The sequence below is a fragment of the Trichechus manatus genome, unplaced genomic scaffold (assembly GCF_000243295.1).
Source record: "Trichechus manatus latirostris isolate Lorelei unplaced genomic scaffold, TriManLat1.0 scaffold00074, whole genome shotgun sequence".
NCBI lineage: Eukaryota > Metazoa > Chordata > Mammalia > Sirenia > Trichechidae > Trichechus > Trichechus manatus.
In genome coordinates, this window is record NW_004444010.1 from 790,453 (window position 1) to 806,327 (window position 15,875).

A 15,875-nucleotide genomic window follows, 5' to 3' on the forward strand; every position below is an offset into this window, starting at 1 on the left:
TTATCACTTACCAGAGGTATTCTAGAACCGTTTTAACCATTACTTTAGAAAAACTATCTTCAACTGTTATACTCAGGTATTTTCAACAGAGCCCCTGAATTATAAATTCCTCCTTTCGGTAAGGAATATTCTTATGTATTGGTCACAGAATTACTGATGGTTTGGTCAAGAATGTAAACTCTGTCCTATTACCTAAGGTTTAGCCCAGCTAAAATAATTTAGCATATGAAAAAAAGAGCCAATGAACAAATCATTGCATGTATTTACTTTCTTTCTCTTTTGAGAAAAGTTTAGAGTAATGATCACTTTAGTTAGCACATTGTGGATGAGAATGCACCATAGCAGCTGTTAATATGCATTTTTAAGACTGGAGGCTGTGGTGACTTATCTAGATATAAGGAACATATGTTCAGCTAAGCATATGGACTATAATATAAATCATGCATATAGCATGTGGAGAGGCATAAGGGACATGTGCCAATGGCTGTCTCTCTCCACTTAATCAGCTAACATATTGTTCTAACATATACTACAGAATAATTTATATCATTTTAACTGTTGAAATATGATAGAGCATGATACATGAAATCAGCTACACACATTTTGAGACATGTAACTAATTTTTTCTCTGTAGACGTAAAGTCAGATTTACTTCCTTTTAATTATTCAAGAGAGAAACTTGAAAACAAAAAACTATGAAGATCCTCTTGAAGAGACCTCAAAATATGAAAACAGATTATAATTTTCCTAAACATTTTATCTCATTATATTTTTGATAGAGTTAGTTAGCTCAAACACAATTAACTGAATTTATAAACTATATGGTTGAAGATATTACAGATAAAACTCAGAAACAGAGTTTTTAATTCTCGTAAATCCAAATTTCTGGGTTTCATGGAGGTTGGAGTGATCACCCAAGCCATTGTCCTGAAATGATCATCTGAACCTTGGAGCCTTGAGGAAACTGGTTTCCTGAAAGTCACTTTTAAGTCAAACAATAGCCTAGCTTAATTTGTAAAAAATGTTTGCCTTAAGCATTGTTCTCTTTTGAAGAATTATCTATTTGTAGTGAGTTCCTGGAAACAGAAACTCCAGACCAGAAATTGCCTTTTAGGGTAAATTGTTACAAAAACACCGTTCTGGCTCTGTTTCCAGGGTAATGTCCTATAAGATGGTGTATAAGCATCTTTGGAGGTTTTCTCATCTTTGGAACACTTTGACTCTCTAGTCAAGAGTGTTGCCTGATTTGCAAAGTATATATTAAAGAAAATTCAAATCGATTTATATTATTGGCTTAGTATGGTTTTTGTTTTAATAAAACAAATTACCTTTTCTTGATATTGCCGCCTTGAAGAATCCAAAGACTGGATTAAAGCCGTGGCATGGCCCACAAACATGGCGTAGCACGTGGCCCCTACAATCATGCTCAGCATGGTAATCCAGAGGTCAGACATGCTGACTGGGGCTTGGGCTCCATACCCGATGCATAGCATGTGACTCATAGCTTTGAAGAGTGCATAGGAATATTGCTTTCCCCAAGAATCGTTCTGGAACAGAAGAGAAAAAGAAAAGAGACAGAGGCACTAGGTTAATAGAATGAAGAGACTATGCTCTGTTGACAAAAGCATGAAAGAATAATGAGTAAGGAGAAACATTCTTCTAATGGAGCATTTACACATGTGCTTCTCACAAATTGCTGATCAAATGACTCCATGGTTTCTCAGAGCTTGCATAACATGATGAAATAGAAATAATTTATTGTTAATCCATACATTGTTTTCCTACTCAGTTTTAGCTTTTCTGAATTTAAAATTAAAATTACTTTTGGAGAGATGATATGAGTATCACATAAAAATACAAAAATGAAAGAAACATCCAACAGGTGGCTGTGAAGGATATAGATGTAAGGATAGGATTTTTTGACAAAGCAATGATATTTAGATTTAAAAATCCAAATGGACATATTTGTATAGCTCTTAATCTTATTGTCTTTCTACAATAAAAAGTACACAAACACATGTTCTGAAAATAAACCTGTTGTCTTAGAATTGAATCTGACTCATGGTGACCCCATGTGTTACAGAATAGAACTGTTCTACAGGGTTTTCTTGGCTATCATCTTTGTGGGAACAGATTGTCAGGCCTTTCTTCCATACAGCACACTGCTGAGTGGGTTAGAACTGCCAACCTTTAGGTTAGTACTTGAACACAAACCATTTGCGGCACCCAGGGAACTTTATTTTGAAAATACAAGTTTGATAAATTGAAAGTCCTTTATGAAGCCCTGTCAGAGCAATGTAGATTGGAATTCAAATGTTATGGTTTGATGAAAGGTGAATCTTGTTGGCTTTTTATAAAATAATAAAATAAAATGAAATAGGGAAAATATCAACTGGGCAAACACTTTGGGAAAAAAATAAAGACTGACTTCTGAGATTAGTTATTAGATGTAACTTCTCATGTCATATCAAAAGTTTATTTAAGCTAAATTTTACAAAAAATAAGCAGTTGAATGTATTGTACCTATACAGTTTGATAAAATTCAAAAGATTTTTTTTTTTTTAACAATTGCATCAACTTTGCAGCCCAGGGCCAGCTACGTAATTTCTAAAGTCCATTACAAAATGAAACTGTAGTTCACTTAATTCAAAAAGCAGGGGGAAAAAATGCTGTTAAAGGTAATAAAAAATAAAGACTTTTAATACTATTTATTACTTATAAATCTAATAGTGGGATGATAGTAATGCGTAAGTAATAAACTTATAAATTAAAACAGCACAAAATTTGGGATCATAATTCTATATAATACAGTAACTGATGACACTGTATTAATGCCATATTTTGACTGATCTTAAGAGCTTTCTGGATCACTTTTCTGCAAATTCGTATCTTAGGTCATCAAAATTTTTATGTTTAATAAATTCATGTTCAATGATATAATTAAAAGGGACATCAGTTGCTCTTGGCAAATGCAAGATCACAAACAATTTTTGATATTTTTTAATTTTAAGAAAGATCTTTCCGTTGATGCAACTGTTATTGGAGCTGTTAAGAGTATTTTAGGCTCTGACAATATAGGAATAAATTTCTGATTACTTATTTAGAAATATAAATTTTAGTACATCTACAGCCCATGATTCTCATGGAGCAATTTTTCAATAAAGACTAAACTCTTCATACAATTTTGTTGCATGTATGTCTGAATTTAATTTTTTTCATTATACTTTTTATTTTGAGATAATTGTAGATTCATATGCATTTGTAAGAAATAATTGAGAGAGATCTGATGTACCCTTCACACAGTTTTCTCCAATCCTAACATCATTCAAACTGTAGTACAATGTCACAATCAGGAAATTGACACTGATGCAATCCACTGATCTCATTATGACTTTTCACCAATTTTTTTACTGTCACAGGGTGTATGTGTGTGTGCATGTGTGTCTATGTAGTTCTATGCAATTTTATTATGTTTAGGTTCATGTATTCATCACCACAGTCAAAATACAGAACACGTCCATCACAACAAGGATCTTTTATGCCGTCATATTGTTTTATTGAATTTAATTTTGAATATAAACTTATACAATGGTATTTTAATGTTTTCTCTGACATTTCCTGTAACTCTTCAAGATTACATAAGAAACCAAAAGTAGTTTCATGATTTGGATACAATTGAAAATACTTATTTATGTATTTCATTGCTGTATCTTAAGTTGTAAGGAAAATTTAATTTAAAAACTGTCTTTATCATTAATAATTGGTTCATTGACAGCTTCATATAAAAAGTGTTATTTTCCATAGGATGTGAAGATCTTTAAATTAAATTTTAAGCTTGTAGATATTTCTTTTTCAATGTTTCAGCAGTTTTCAAAACTGGAGTTATAAATGGAAGAATTCTAATGATGTCCTGATATGTCTTACTGCAATGACCATGTGTATATTTTTATTTTGCAATAATTCACTGACAAAGTTCACTATCTCAGCACAGGCAGTTCTTGTCTTGGCATATAGGCAGGAGTTTTAATATTTGTCTAGATAATGTAGGAATGGACTCCTGGGATTGACTTCCATTAGGGGTCCTAGTGCTACAGTAAGCAGAGCTCCTCCTATTTCCCAGGGTCAACACTACCACTGCTGCTGTTTCTGCTGCAGCAGTTGCAGCTACCAATCTGGGTCCAGCTCCGGTGTGGCCACACTGGGGACATATGGCATCCCAGACTGCTTTGAGGCATGCATATGTGCACCTTGCTGCCAGGCCCAGTGCTTGGTGCCTATGTTGCCTGCTGTGCCTGCAGGTCTGAACCTGTGTATGCATTGCTGCACCCAGCAACTCCATCATTCACATTCATGCTCCATTGTCCCAGAAGACCTACTTTACGAAACTTAAGTTCAAAGATAAAATTATTAAGACTTAATAAGATTAAAAAAAAATAAGAATTTAAACACAGTGATATCAGCACTTCAAATGAACATAGGGTCCTTCTGAGATTGGGGTCCTGTGTGACCACGTGGGTTGCATACCTATGAAGCTGGCTCTGTCTTTGTCAAATTAATACTTAAATTATCAGACATTTTAAAGTTACTTTTTTAAAACAATTATTGAATAGATATGTTTTCATTGTTTTTAGTGGAGTTTTCCAAAATCAACTTTCTATATTTAAAAAATAGAACATGACAAAGTTTAAAAGTCCTGCCTCATAAACTTTGGAACTCCATGTGACTGCTAACCAAATGGAAAATAACTACCTCCATTGAGTTGAAAGAGTTAAGGTTCTTAAAGCAACATTCATTGCTATTTGCTTATAAAATAAGGTCATGATGTTGTATTAAATCAATCATTAATACATATATATATATATAAATATACATGTGTCAAAATTTACTTTAATGCAACAATATTATTTTTATATTATGCTATATTACATAGGTAACATAATGAACCCATGAACAAGTTTCCATTTTGGAGAAGTCAGAGTTCATTTCTTATATTCTTTATACACAAAAATATATAATTACTTTCAAGAATGCACTTAAGGTGCCCAAAATTCAAGATGCTCCATGAACAGGAAACGAAGTAGTCAATAAACAAAGCATTGTGCTCTGAAAAAATCCTGAATGTACAGGTTATTTAAAATGACACATTTAACTTACTGAAATCCAATTTAGTAACATACTGATATGCTACAAATGAATTCATTACAAATCATACTACAAAATAAACAAAGGCTATATTTTTATGATCCATTCAAGTACAGGAGCCCTGGTGGCACAGTGGTTAAGAGCTCGGCTGCTAACCAATAGGCTGGCAGTTTGAATCCACCAGCCGCTCCTTGGAAACCATATGAGGCAGTTCTACTCTGTCCTATAGTGTTGCTATGGGTCAGAATCCACTCAAAGGCAATGGGTTTTTGGCTTTATTCAAGCAGAAATTCAGCTTGATTTTTTTCTTACAGGCTTTAAACCTCTTTCACGCTCTTGCAGTGCCCCAGGTATTCACCTGCCACGGCAACTTCCACCGTGTACGTGATGGTCTTCTCATGTGTCTGCATCTCCTCACAGATTAGGGCAGGAACCATGTCTCACTGTTCTTGTTTCGGAGTCTAAACTGCATGATTCAGTGGAGGCACTCAGCACTATTATTGTTGATTGAAAGGATGAATAAATACATTCTGACTATGATGTTAAATCTCATGCAAGGAGTATTCCTACCTCTACACATAGGCACAGAGAAGGCATGTTGTTAAGATACATTTATGTACTCGATATAATGGGAACAAAGAAAAAGTCCAATGGAATGTCCAGTAGAGACTGCACTTTCATTCTTTGTGTTTATTACTTTGTTTTTGAGGGAGAGGAGAGTGGAGCTGGAAAGAAGGCTTTCAATCCATTTCCCAAAGTTACACAGCTAGAGAGTGGCTCAACTGTTTTGTTTTAGTGTAAAAACTTGTGTCTGATTTTATTTTCGTTTATCTCTTAGGCACACACATGTAAATGAGTTGAGATAAACGCACACAGGTAGTCCCCAACTTATGACGTATTAAAGATGAACCGCACTTATGACTATCCTTTTTTTTTTGGTACATCTTATCAATCGTTAGGGACCCTGGTGGTGTAGTCGTTAAGTGATATGGCTGCTAATCAAAAGGTCGGCAGTTCGAATCCACCAGCAGCTCCTTGGAAACCCTATGGGTACATTCTACTCTGTTCTATAGGGTCGTTGTGTGTCAGAATCGACTGGACAGCAACAGGTTTTTGTGGTTTTTTTTTTTAAATGTAACATTAGTAATATCCTGCAGTGCATAATTTGCTGATATTATCATTCTCAGATGCTCACTTGCAGATGCTGAATTTATAATTTACTGTTCAAAACACTGCCAGATTTATAAAGATACTGACAGTAAAAGGCAATAATAATGAAAAAAATGTGGTATTTGACTTATGTCAGAACCAACTTAGGATGAAGTCCTCAGAATGGAACCCATCGTAAGTCAGGGACTACCTGTATCATACATGCTTTATTTTTTTTAATTCATGGACAACTTTCATATTTTTGGTTTTTCCCTATTTCCCTTCTTTTTCCTTCCACCTACACTTCCCCAAAACCAGGTGTGGTTCCCTTTGTACCTTTTCCATGGTCACATATTTACACATACATATATAAACATACATACAGACACACATGGATTTTGGCTCTTTTTTCCTTATAAAAGGGGATTATATTATAAACATTTTCATACATATTGCTTTCATTGTGGAAACATCTCTCCAAATAATCTAGCGTTCATACAACTACCTAATAGTCTACTGTTGATAATGTCATAGTTAATTCACCCATTTCTCTATGTTTTCCATTCTTTGCCAGTACCGGCTATACTCTAATACACAGCCTTGCACATGTATCCTTCATTTCTAGTAAACAGATATCAAGGAGTAGATTTGTCAGGTCAAATAATAAAGTTTTTCGTTTGATTTAAAAAAATACTGTCAGACTGATTCAAAAGGTTATAAATTTTCCGAAAGCAATGTAGGAAAGTACACTTTCCCCCACATTATTATCATTTTACCATATTCTACAGAGCAACAGTTATACATTGTTACTTTTATTTGCATTTCCCTGACTAGGAGATTGGAGAAGGTTTTCATATATAATGACCAACTGGATTTTCTCTTCTGTGAAAACAATTCTTATTCTTTCCTAACTAATTTGTAACAGCTCTTTGAAGATTGAATATCAGCCCTTTAACTGATATGTGATACAAATATTTATTCATAATATGTCATTTGTCTATTTACTATTTAAATGATATAATTTTCCACACAAGTATTCTAATTATTTGTATATAGGAAAATAAATCTGTCATTTCATTGTGATCTGCTAGATTCCCAACATTGGTGAAAAAGATCTCCCTAAATTTTACATTATTCATATGGCCTAAATGTTGATTTTTATTATTTTATGTTTTACAGTACATCTTGAACTACGTGATTTTTAAAAAATATACAGAACAAGGCAAAGCTCACATTTCTTTTCATCCCAAATGTATTGTTTCTTGGGTCAGCTTATGACTTTTAGTAAAACATCATTTCACCATTAACATAAAATTCCTCCTTTGCTATATATTGTTTCCATATACATTAGGATCTATTTCCAGGTTTGCTATTTTGTTCTACTTATCTACTTGTCTATTTCTATGCAAATGTCTATGGTTTTTATTACAGTGACTTTATAATCTTTTTTTAATGTGTATGGAAGGCAAGGCCCTCTCTCAATTCCAGTAGAGTTTTAAACTGAGTTAGTATGCCAAGAAATTTAAGAAATACCATGGATTATGCGAGTAAAAATCTAGATGTATATTGCTGAATGTAGAACAAAGAGAGTATTTAGGGGGAGAGTATGGTTGAGAACAGCAAAAACCCCAGAAAAACCAAGTATACTGGAAGAGATTTTCATAGATCAACCAGTCCACAGAGGTGTATAAGAGAACAGGGAACATTGTAGGAAACATCAGTGATGGCCAGAGTCTGAGGAGTCAGAACATTTTCAGTATAAAACAGGAAGCCATTGGAAGTTTTTGAGCAAGCAATGACATGAACTGTGCTTTAGGAAGATTGATCAAGCAGAACTCTAGACAGTGATTTTGCCGACCAAGGGACACAGGGTAACATCTAGACACATTTATGGTTGTCACAACTAGGAGAAGAGTTACTAGCAACTAGTGAGTAGAGGCCAGGGATCTTGCTAAATGTCTTACAATTCACAGGACAGCCCTGAACACAAAGGCTTAATTATTGGCCCCAAGATGTCAACCATGTAGAAAAGAAATGTGTAAGCTGTTAAGAGCTTACTTTCAAGGTAAACCAGTTGCCGCTGAGTCAGTTCTGACCTTTTAGTTAGTAGCTGAGTGCTCCAATGGTTTGAGCCAGCTAGGGACTCCATTATTTTCAATGCAGTAATCATTTATGTTGAAGGTAAAAAGAACTTTCCAATTATCCCAAACATCAGGCTCTCACCTATCAGAGCATCTGAAATTCCATCTTAGAAATAGTAGAGCTGGCCCTAAACATTTAACTTATCCATCTAGTTTTGATGGTGTTGTGGGCAAACTTCTCTGCGTTTCTTTTTTCTTCTTGGATTTACTACTAGACCAGAGCTCCCACTACCAGAGTTTAAAACAGGGACAGTGAACTCAAAGAAAGATTCAACCTATTAAACATTTTTCCACCCATGGTAGACCGAATTTTGTCCATAGATTCATAGAAACCCAGAACTGTAAAAAATCTTGGAGAAAAATTAGTTCATCTTTTCTAGGAACAAACCAAGTTTCAGAATCTCCATGAATATATAATGAAAACACCTACCGACACATATACACACACATTCATGCTACCCAACTTTATTTTAATCTAATATGCAAGAAGAAGCAATACATCTTAAAGTCATGGAAAATATGAAGTTACTTGCCCAGGTTTCATTTGGTTGATTTAAGAATTAACAAAAAAAAAAAAAGACAAACAAAAACAGATCTACATGCTTGTTAAGTATTATTTCTAGTATATTTGTATAATCCTAATAATGATCATAACAACACCACCAACAAAAAAGAATGAGTACTGTTTATCTAGATCTCCTTCAATAAGAATCTTGCATAATCTCGTGATTTTCACAAAACTCTGTGGTAACTAGATAAGGCTTCATTATCTTCCCTTAACTGACAAAGATGAAATTCAAGAGTTTTACTAGCTTGTCTATGGCCTCATGGCAAGTAATAGTAGCTCTCCACTGGATCCACGGTCTGCTAATTGCAGATACAGAGCATTTTAATCTGCTCCTTAATAATTGCGACCCCATACTCTACTCAAATATGGGAGTTTAAGAGGAAGAATAGAACACAGTCTGGTTAAACTCTCACTATTCTGAAACCATAACACAAGTCTAAACATTATTGCAATATGCCTGAATAAAACAATGAGACTACCCATTGCAGTCTGTATTACCCCCTTTTGCCATAGAGTTATCTAGTTCAGGCAAATATACTTTTATTAGATCAGCTGCTAATTAAATTATATACAAAAATAATCTCCTTATGCTAAAGTTACTTTGATCACACCTTTAAAAGAATGGATGGCACCAATCAAATGTATTTCATTACTTTAGAGAAATAACTTTTAAATTGCATCTTCTTATTTGCAGCTAAGTAAAAATTACACTAATCAGCAACTATAAACATTACTTCTAAAGGCATGGCATTAAATGGCAGACAAACAAATACGAGCCTTCAATTACAAGTAGTGCTAGAAGTTGGTCTATTGATTATACAGTCTAACAAGATAAGCCTAGGAAATCCTCTGCTGTGTAAGGCTGTGCAAAAAACAGAAAGTATTGAGCACTTAACAATTATTTTTAGAAGCCTAAGCCCCAACTTAAAGCTCTCATCCTATGATGTGTCTTCCATGTATTCTTAGCATGTAAGGCTTCTGTGTCAGTGTTACTGCTCTGAGAGGAGATCCTTCTTTGGCTTCTAAATCCACACAAGCCTTATACAAATGTAAGTTTTATTATGTGTGTACTTCTGTGATCTCAAGCATCACTTCACAGAAAATTCAAATACCAAATAGTACTTAAAAGAGGCAAAACACAACTTCTTAGATCAATACACTCAAACCAAACACACTTTGTACTAGTACTTAGAAAGAGAAAATCCCTAGAGACTCAGTTGTCTCTGAGAAATCAATTCCCCACTCATGTCATGTTTGAGCCTGTGCGTGTGTGTGTCTGTTTTTTTTGTGTGTGTATGTGTGCATGTGACTTCTTCTGAAGGCTTAGATTATCTTCTCTCAGCCATATCTCTGAATCCAGACACAGACTGATTCGGAAATCAGGAGCAAATAAACTATAACACAAAAAGAAAAACGAGCATTTGAAACAATCTGATTTATTTTCTCTCTGCCCCCTCCCCCACCCCCAGCTTTTGCTTCTACTAGCTTTACAAGAAGACTAGGAAAAATGGTGATTCAAACTTAATTTTTATTTATGATGAGGTCCCTTTAAGTTTGTAAAATCAGAACAAAAATATGTGGACAAATGTTCCATTTTTAACCATATATTGCTACCCATATTCCTATTGAACTTCAATGAATTCCATTTGAAATCATGCTAATGAGGACATTCTAGCTATTTTCTTATGACATAGCAAAGAAAGCTAAAGTTATTTTATTCTATTTCTACATGTTAAAAAATATTGTGATAGAAAGGCAAGTGTTACCAACTAATAACATAAGCCATTTAAGAGGTATTAATTTTGAGTAATGGAGAAGAAATAGAAAAAGATAATAATATCTACCTAGAAATAGAACATATATAAGCCCTTGAGTAGAATTCTTATTTGTTTGCAATTCTAATATTACCTAAACGTCTACACCTCCAGCCATTTTGACTACTCTGGGTGTAAGACATAATAATCAGTGTTTCCTACGGAAGACTACTTTATCACAACTTAATCATCAGAAAGAGTTCCAGTTCTGCCCCAAACTGGAAGACTAATGTTAAGGAATGCATCCAGGCTGGTCATAGATTGTCTTGTCTTCTAATGTGGATGAAAACAACACTACAGCTTGTGGCAAAACTGGAGAATGCCTTGATAATTAACAACATGCATTTCTTAGTCAACAGGGACTATTCGGGAAAAGAAGTAAACACTCAAAGCTTAATGATTTCTCTTGCGCATCATTTCCATGACTCATGTCATATTTTCCCAAGCTAGTTCTAAAATGATTTCTCTGCTCCAATGAATAATGGTCTTTCATCTGCACTTTCTTTAGGTACTAGTGACACAGGTTAACAAAATCATCTGTGTGTATTGGATACAGGTGTATGTTTACCCCAGGTTGCATAGAAGAAATACAGAATAGTGGTCTTCCTTATGTAAGTATAAATGATAGTATTATTGTTATTATTATTAGTCAAAACCACACATTAAAAATGATATGGTCAATGGAGGCTCCCAATTATACCAGCTAATTTGAAGATATTCAGAGTTGATCCTGGTTACATATTTTCTTATACATAGTTAGCTATACCATGTAGGAAAAATTGCCTAAGTTAAATGAGTTATGGACAAAGTTTAGAGGACATTCAGAGTTAAAAGAGAGAGACAGAGAGACAGAAAGAGAATAATACTTAGAATTTAAAATGTTAAGCTAATCACAAGCAAGGACAAGAAAATCTGATAACATCCATGAGGAAAAAAAAAATTATTGGTTTTCCACATTTTTCTCAACTTGATTTCAATTCAGAATATTCTAAGATATTTTTAAATATTGAAAATGAACTAAGACATTTTTTAAAAACAATAAGTGACTACTTGAATTAAATCTTCCTAATATGGATTCAGGGGGTTGCAATGAGTTAGATCAACTCAACAGCAACTAACAACAACAATATGAATTCATGGTAAAATATCTTATCTCTTTCAGGAAGACAAATGATCAAACATAGCTATATGAGCATATTACTATATAGTACATGTTAAAGCAAAAATAAAAGCAGGATTCACATATCTAAAAACTCAACAAGTTGGCCTCAAAATTTATGAAAATCAACTAAATCTCTGAGTTCTGTAGTATACTCCAGACACCAATAAATTGGAAATTTGAAAAGCAAAAAAAGTTTTAGAAAACAAATCTTCATAGTCAATTGACCACTATATCCTATCAAAATATATGTGAAGGCATTACAATGATCTGGAGTTACCATCCACTACTTTAAGCAGGAGATGTTATTTATATTTTCTTCTTCGCTATTGAGTGAACTATGACACGTTTAATTCTCATCAGGAATTTAATTTTTTGGTAATCTTGTCTCCTTCCTCCGTGCTGCCCCTTTCCACAAATCAAGAAACAAACTTAATTAAATCTGGTCTACTCTTAATTATTTAGATAAAGTTATATGATTCAACAAATAAGCAAACCCTCTTCTGACCTCTAGTCCTAAATATCTATCTACTTGGATGTTCTCTAACATGGCTTTAGACAGATGTCCCAAACTCCTTGTGTCCAAATAAACTCATCTAACCTGAACTTGCCATCACTAAAATTCATTCCTCTGTATTCCCCATCTCAGTTTATTTTCACTTGTGTGATCCATGTTTTCTCCCCTTCTCTCCACAGAGTGGGCCAAAGCCTCTAGGAAGAAGACCAACATAAGAAGTATCTGCTTCCACTTTAGTATCCAAATAGTTCTTAGGCTAGTAGGCTTGAATATACATATTTACTACAGACCAACAAACCAAACAACAAACTAAACTCTTTTTTTCTTTTTTTTTTGGTCCCCTCTCTTTATTACACCAGGTTCCCATTTCTTGCCCAGCACTTTGCTCTGAGCAGTCTTATGGTGTCACTTGATCCAAGGCCATATTAGACCCTACTTTAGTTACTTCTATTATCATATGGTTATAACATAGAAAATTATTTGGCATCCTTAATAAACTTGCTTACCTTCTGTGTACATTTTCCTTCATTGTGATCTTTAATCATCCTGAGGTCAGTTGTTTCCCTTCCAAAGTTTTGTAAACCAAATTACTCTTTCATAATCAACACTAGTCATAACTAGATAATATCGCCATTATAGCTTGTAAGCAGCAGTTGATATTAAACTGACCCATATGTTCTTTTGTTGTCCTTGGACTTTGTTTTTGCTCTTTTCGTTCTAAAGCTATATAAAAAACAAACCAAACACATTGCCACTGAGTCAATTTCAACTCATAGCAACCCTATAGGACAGAGCAGAAGGGCCCCATAGGGTTTCCAAGGAGTGGCTGGGGATTCGAACTGCCAACTTTTTTTTGGTTAGCAGCCAAACTCTTAACTACTGTTCCACCAGGGCTCCAAAAAAGCTATATAGGATCTCCTTTTCATTATTTTTTTACTTCACTCTCATGTATAAGAATAGAGTTCCTCTTCATCACCAGTGAAAATGCTTTGGTTTTCTTACATTTCTCTTGCCTAGATTACAGCATTTACAACACAAATTATCAGAATTTGTTACCTCCGGTTTAATATTCTTCCAGTTCATTCTTCAGAGCATTTAGCAACAAGTCAACTCACGCACACCCACGCTTAAACGTTTTCTCATAGCCTTGAAGAATAAGTCAAAACTTCTAAGACCACAAAGAGCCCATCTTGACGTGGCTCTGGCCCTGCTCTTCAGCAACACTCTTTACATTTCTAAACCCACATACAAAAACGTCCGATGGTACTCTTGCTATTCTAAACTACCTGCAGCTCGCAAGGCAATTCACTGTCCTCCATGCCTTTGTGTACATAGTTTTCTCTGCCTGAATGTGCTTCCTTGTCTCCTTCCTCTATCTGGTCACTTCTATTATTCTTTCAAGATGCAGTTCATTTTTGTTACTTTTTCAGAGATCCACATTCATCCCTCCAAGTCTCTCTGACTGGTCCAGCTTCTTGTCTGTATGATCCCTACCCCAGCACTTATGCTTCCATGTATCATGCAATTGAATTGGGTCATCTGTTTCTTTGCTTTCACCCATATATCCAAAGGTCCCTAAGGGCAGGAACATATATTAACACATTTCATATCATTAAAATCTAGCAGAGTGGTTTATATTTGTAGAAGCTAGGAAAAAATATTTAACTGAATTAATAAGAATATATGAGTATAATCCACTTTTATAATGCTGCCATGTTGTTGCTATTGTTAGTTGCCATCAAGTCATTTCCTACTGCGGAGACCTCATATGTCCAGAGTAGAACTCCTCGCTCCACAGGGTTTTCCAGGCTGAGACCGTTCAGAAGCAGATCACCAGGTCTGTCTTCTGAGGCACCTCTGTGTGGGTTTGAATCACCAACCTTTCAGCTAGTAGTCAAGTGCTTAACCGTTTGCGCCACCTAGGGACTCCATAATGCTGCCATAGCTATCATGAATTATATTGGAAGTGAGATAACCAGACGCCTTCCCTTGAACCACAAAGGAAACCAGAATCTTTCATTATGATTCAAGGTATTTCTATTGTGACTGAAATGTGAATTTTAAATTTAATGAAATTAAATAGATGCCCTTAGAAATCTGATGAACTTTTCTTGATATCTGTATAGCAGATGGCATCAACAACTCAGCACACATTCAAATACTGATATAAAATGGAAATAATGCAAAGTATTTCAAATGTATTAATTGTTCTTCCCTCTTGAATGGTTTATCTGGGCAGCATCACTGGATACTTTTTAGACATACTTTCACGTCTTACACTCCACACTTGTTTTGCTCCCAGGAGGAAGGCAAATGTGTTTTCACAATGATTCATTTATGTTTTTCCGGATCCAAGGTGTCAAGAATTAAATTTGAAAACATCCTTGTAATAAGGCAAATATTATCCTCTACATATTTTTTCCCCCGGAAACTAAGATGAAATGCATAACTAATATACATAAGCAAAAACCCAGTAATAGGAGGTAAAAAGTGTGGTCTGCTGCTCAAACGTGGAAATACGACAAGCCCACTGGTAATAGTACTTACAGATCTGGTGAGAAAAGGACGAGTGGAACATACAAAAATATGCAGTATTGTTTATATAGTAGTATTGTGTAGCTTCACATGATTCTTGTGCCTATCAAAAACAAACAAAAACCCTACTTTTGTGCTTTCCAAAACACCATTAATCAGATAAGATTGTTCTCAGTATGCTCCAAGAGAATAAAAGTAGCAGAGTGTTCTCTACATAAAAATGAGCCATGAATTTTGGTGAATAAAATTCATTGCCATCGAGTCAATTTCAACTCATAATGACCCTATGGGTTTTGGTGAATAAAAACCAAAAAACCAAACCTGTTGCTGTGGAGTTGATTCCGATTCATAGGATTCATAGTTGATTCCTATAGGACAGCAGAGAACTGACCCATTGAGTTTCCAAGCAGTGCCTGGTGGATTCGAACTGCCAACCTTTTGGTTAGTAGCCATAGCTCTTAACCACTACACCAGGGTTTCCTTCAGTGAATAGGGGACACCAAATCTTACTCATTCCTTTACTATTCTCCACTACTCCCAATAGATTAAAAAAAAAAAAAAAAATGAAGGCAGTGTAAAAATTTCAAAACTTTTCAGTGTTAGTCTCATTCTGTGATGCCTGGACTACCCAGAATTATTCTGTATATATGGTCTAAATCACAGAGAATTTACTTAAATACGTTAAACTTGGAACGTGCTTTGCCAACAACTTTGAACTAGTTTCATCTTGCATAGGGGTCAAAATTCTGTAGGTGACAAGAACATTCAGATGTGGTTTTCTCTTACTGCACTGTCAGGTACATAGTTAAATATTAGTGGATTGACTATTTTTTTTTTTTTTTAATATTTT

General features: G+C 34.6%; 1 protein-coding gene across 1 annotated transcript in view; it reads right to left on the reverse strand.

Moving 5' to 3' along the window:
- HCN1 (hyperpolarization activated cyclic nucleotide gated potassium channel 1) overlaps window positions 1-15,875 on the reverse strand; it is a 515,164-nt gene that overhangs the window by 151,329 nt on the left and 347,960 nt on the right. The window contains exon 4 of the mRNA XM_004380447.1: window positions 1,329-1,547. Coding sequence (XP_004380504.1) covers window positions 1,329-1,547 — 219 coding nt within the window. The remainder of the gene's footprint in view (window positions 1-1,328; window positions 1,548-15,875) is intronic.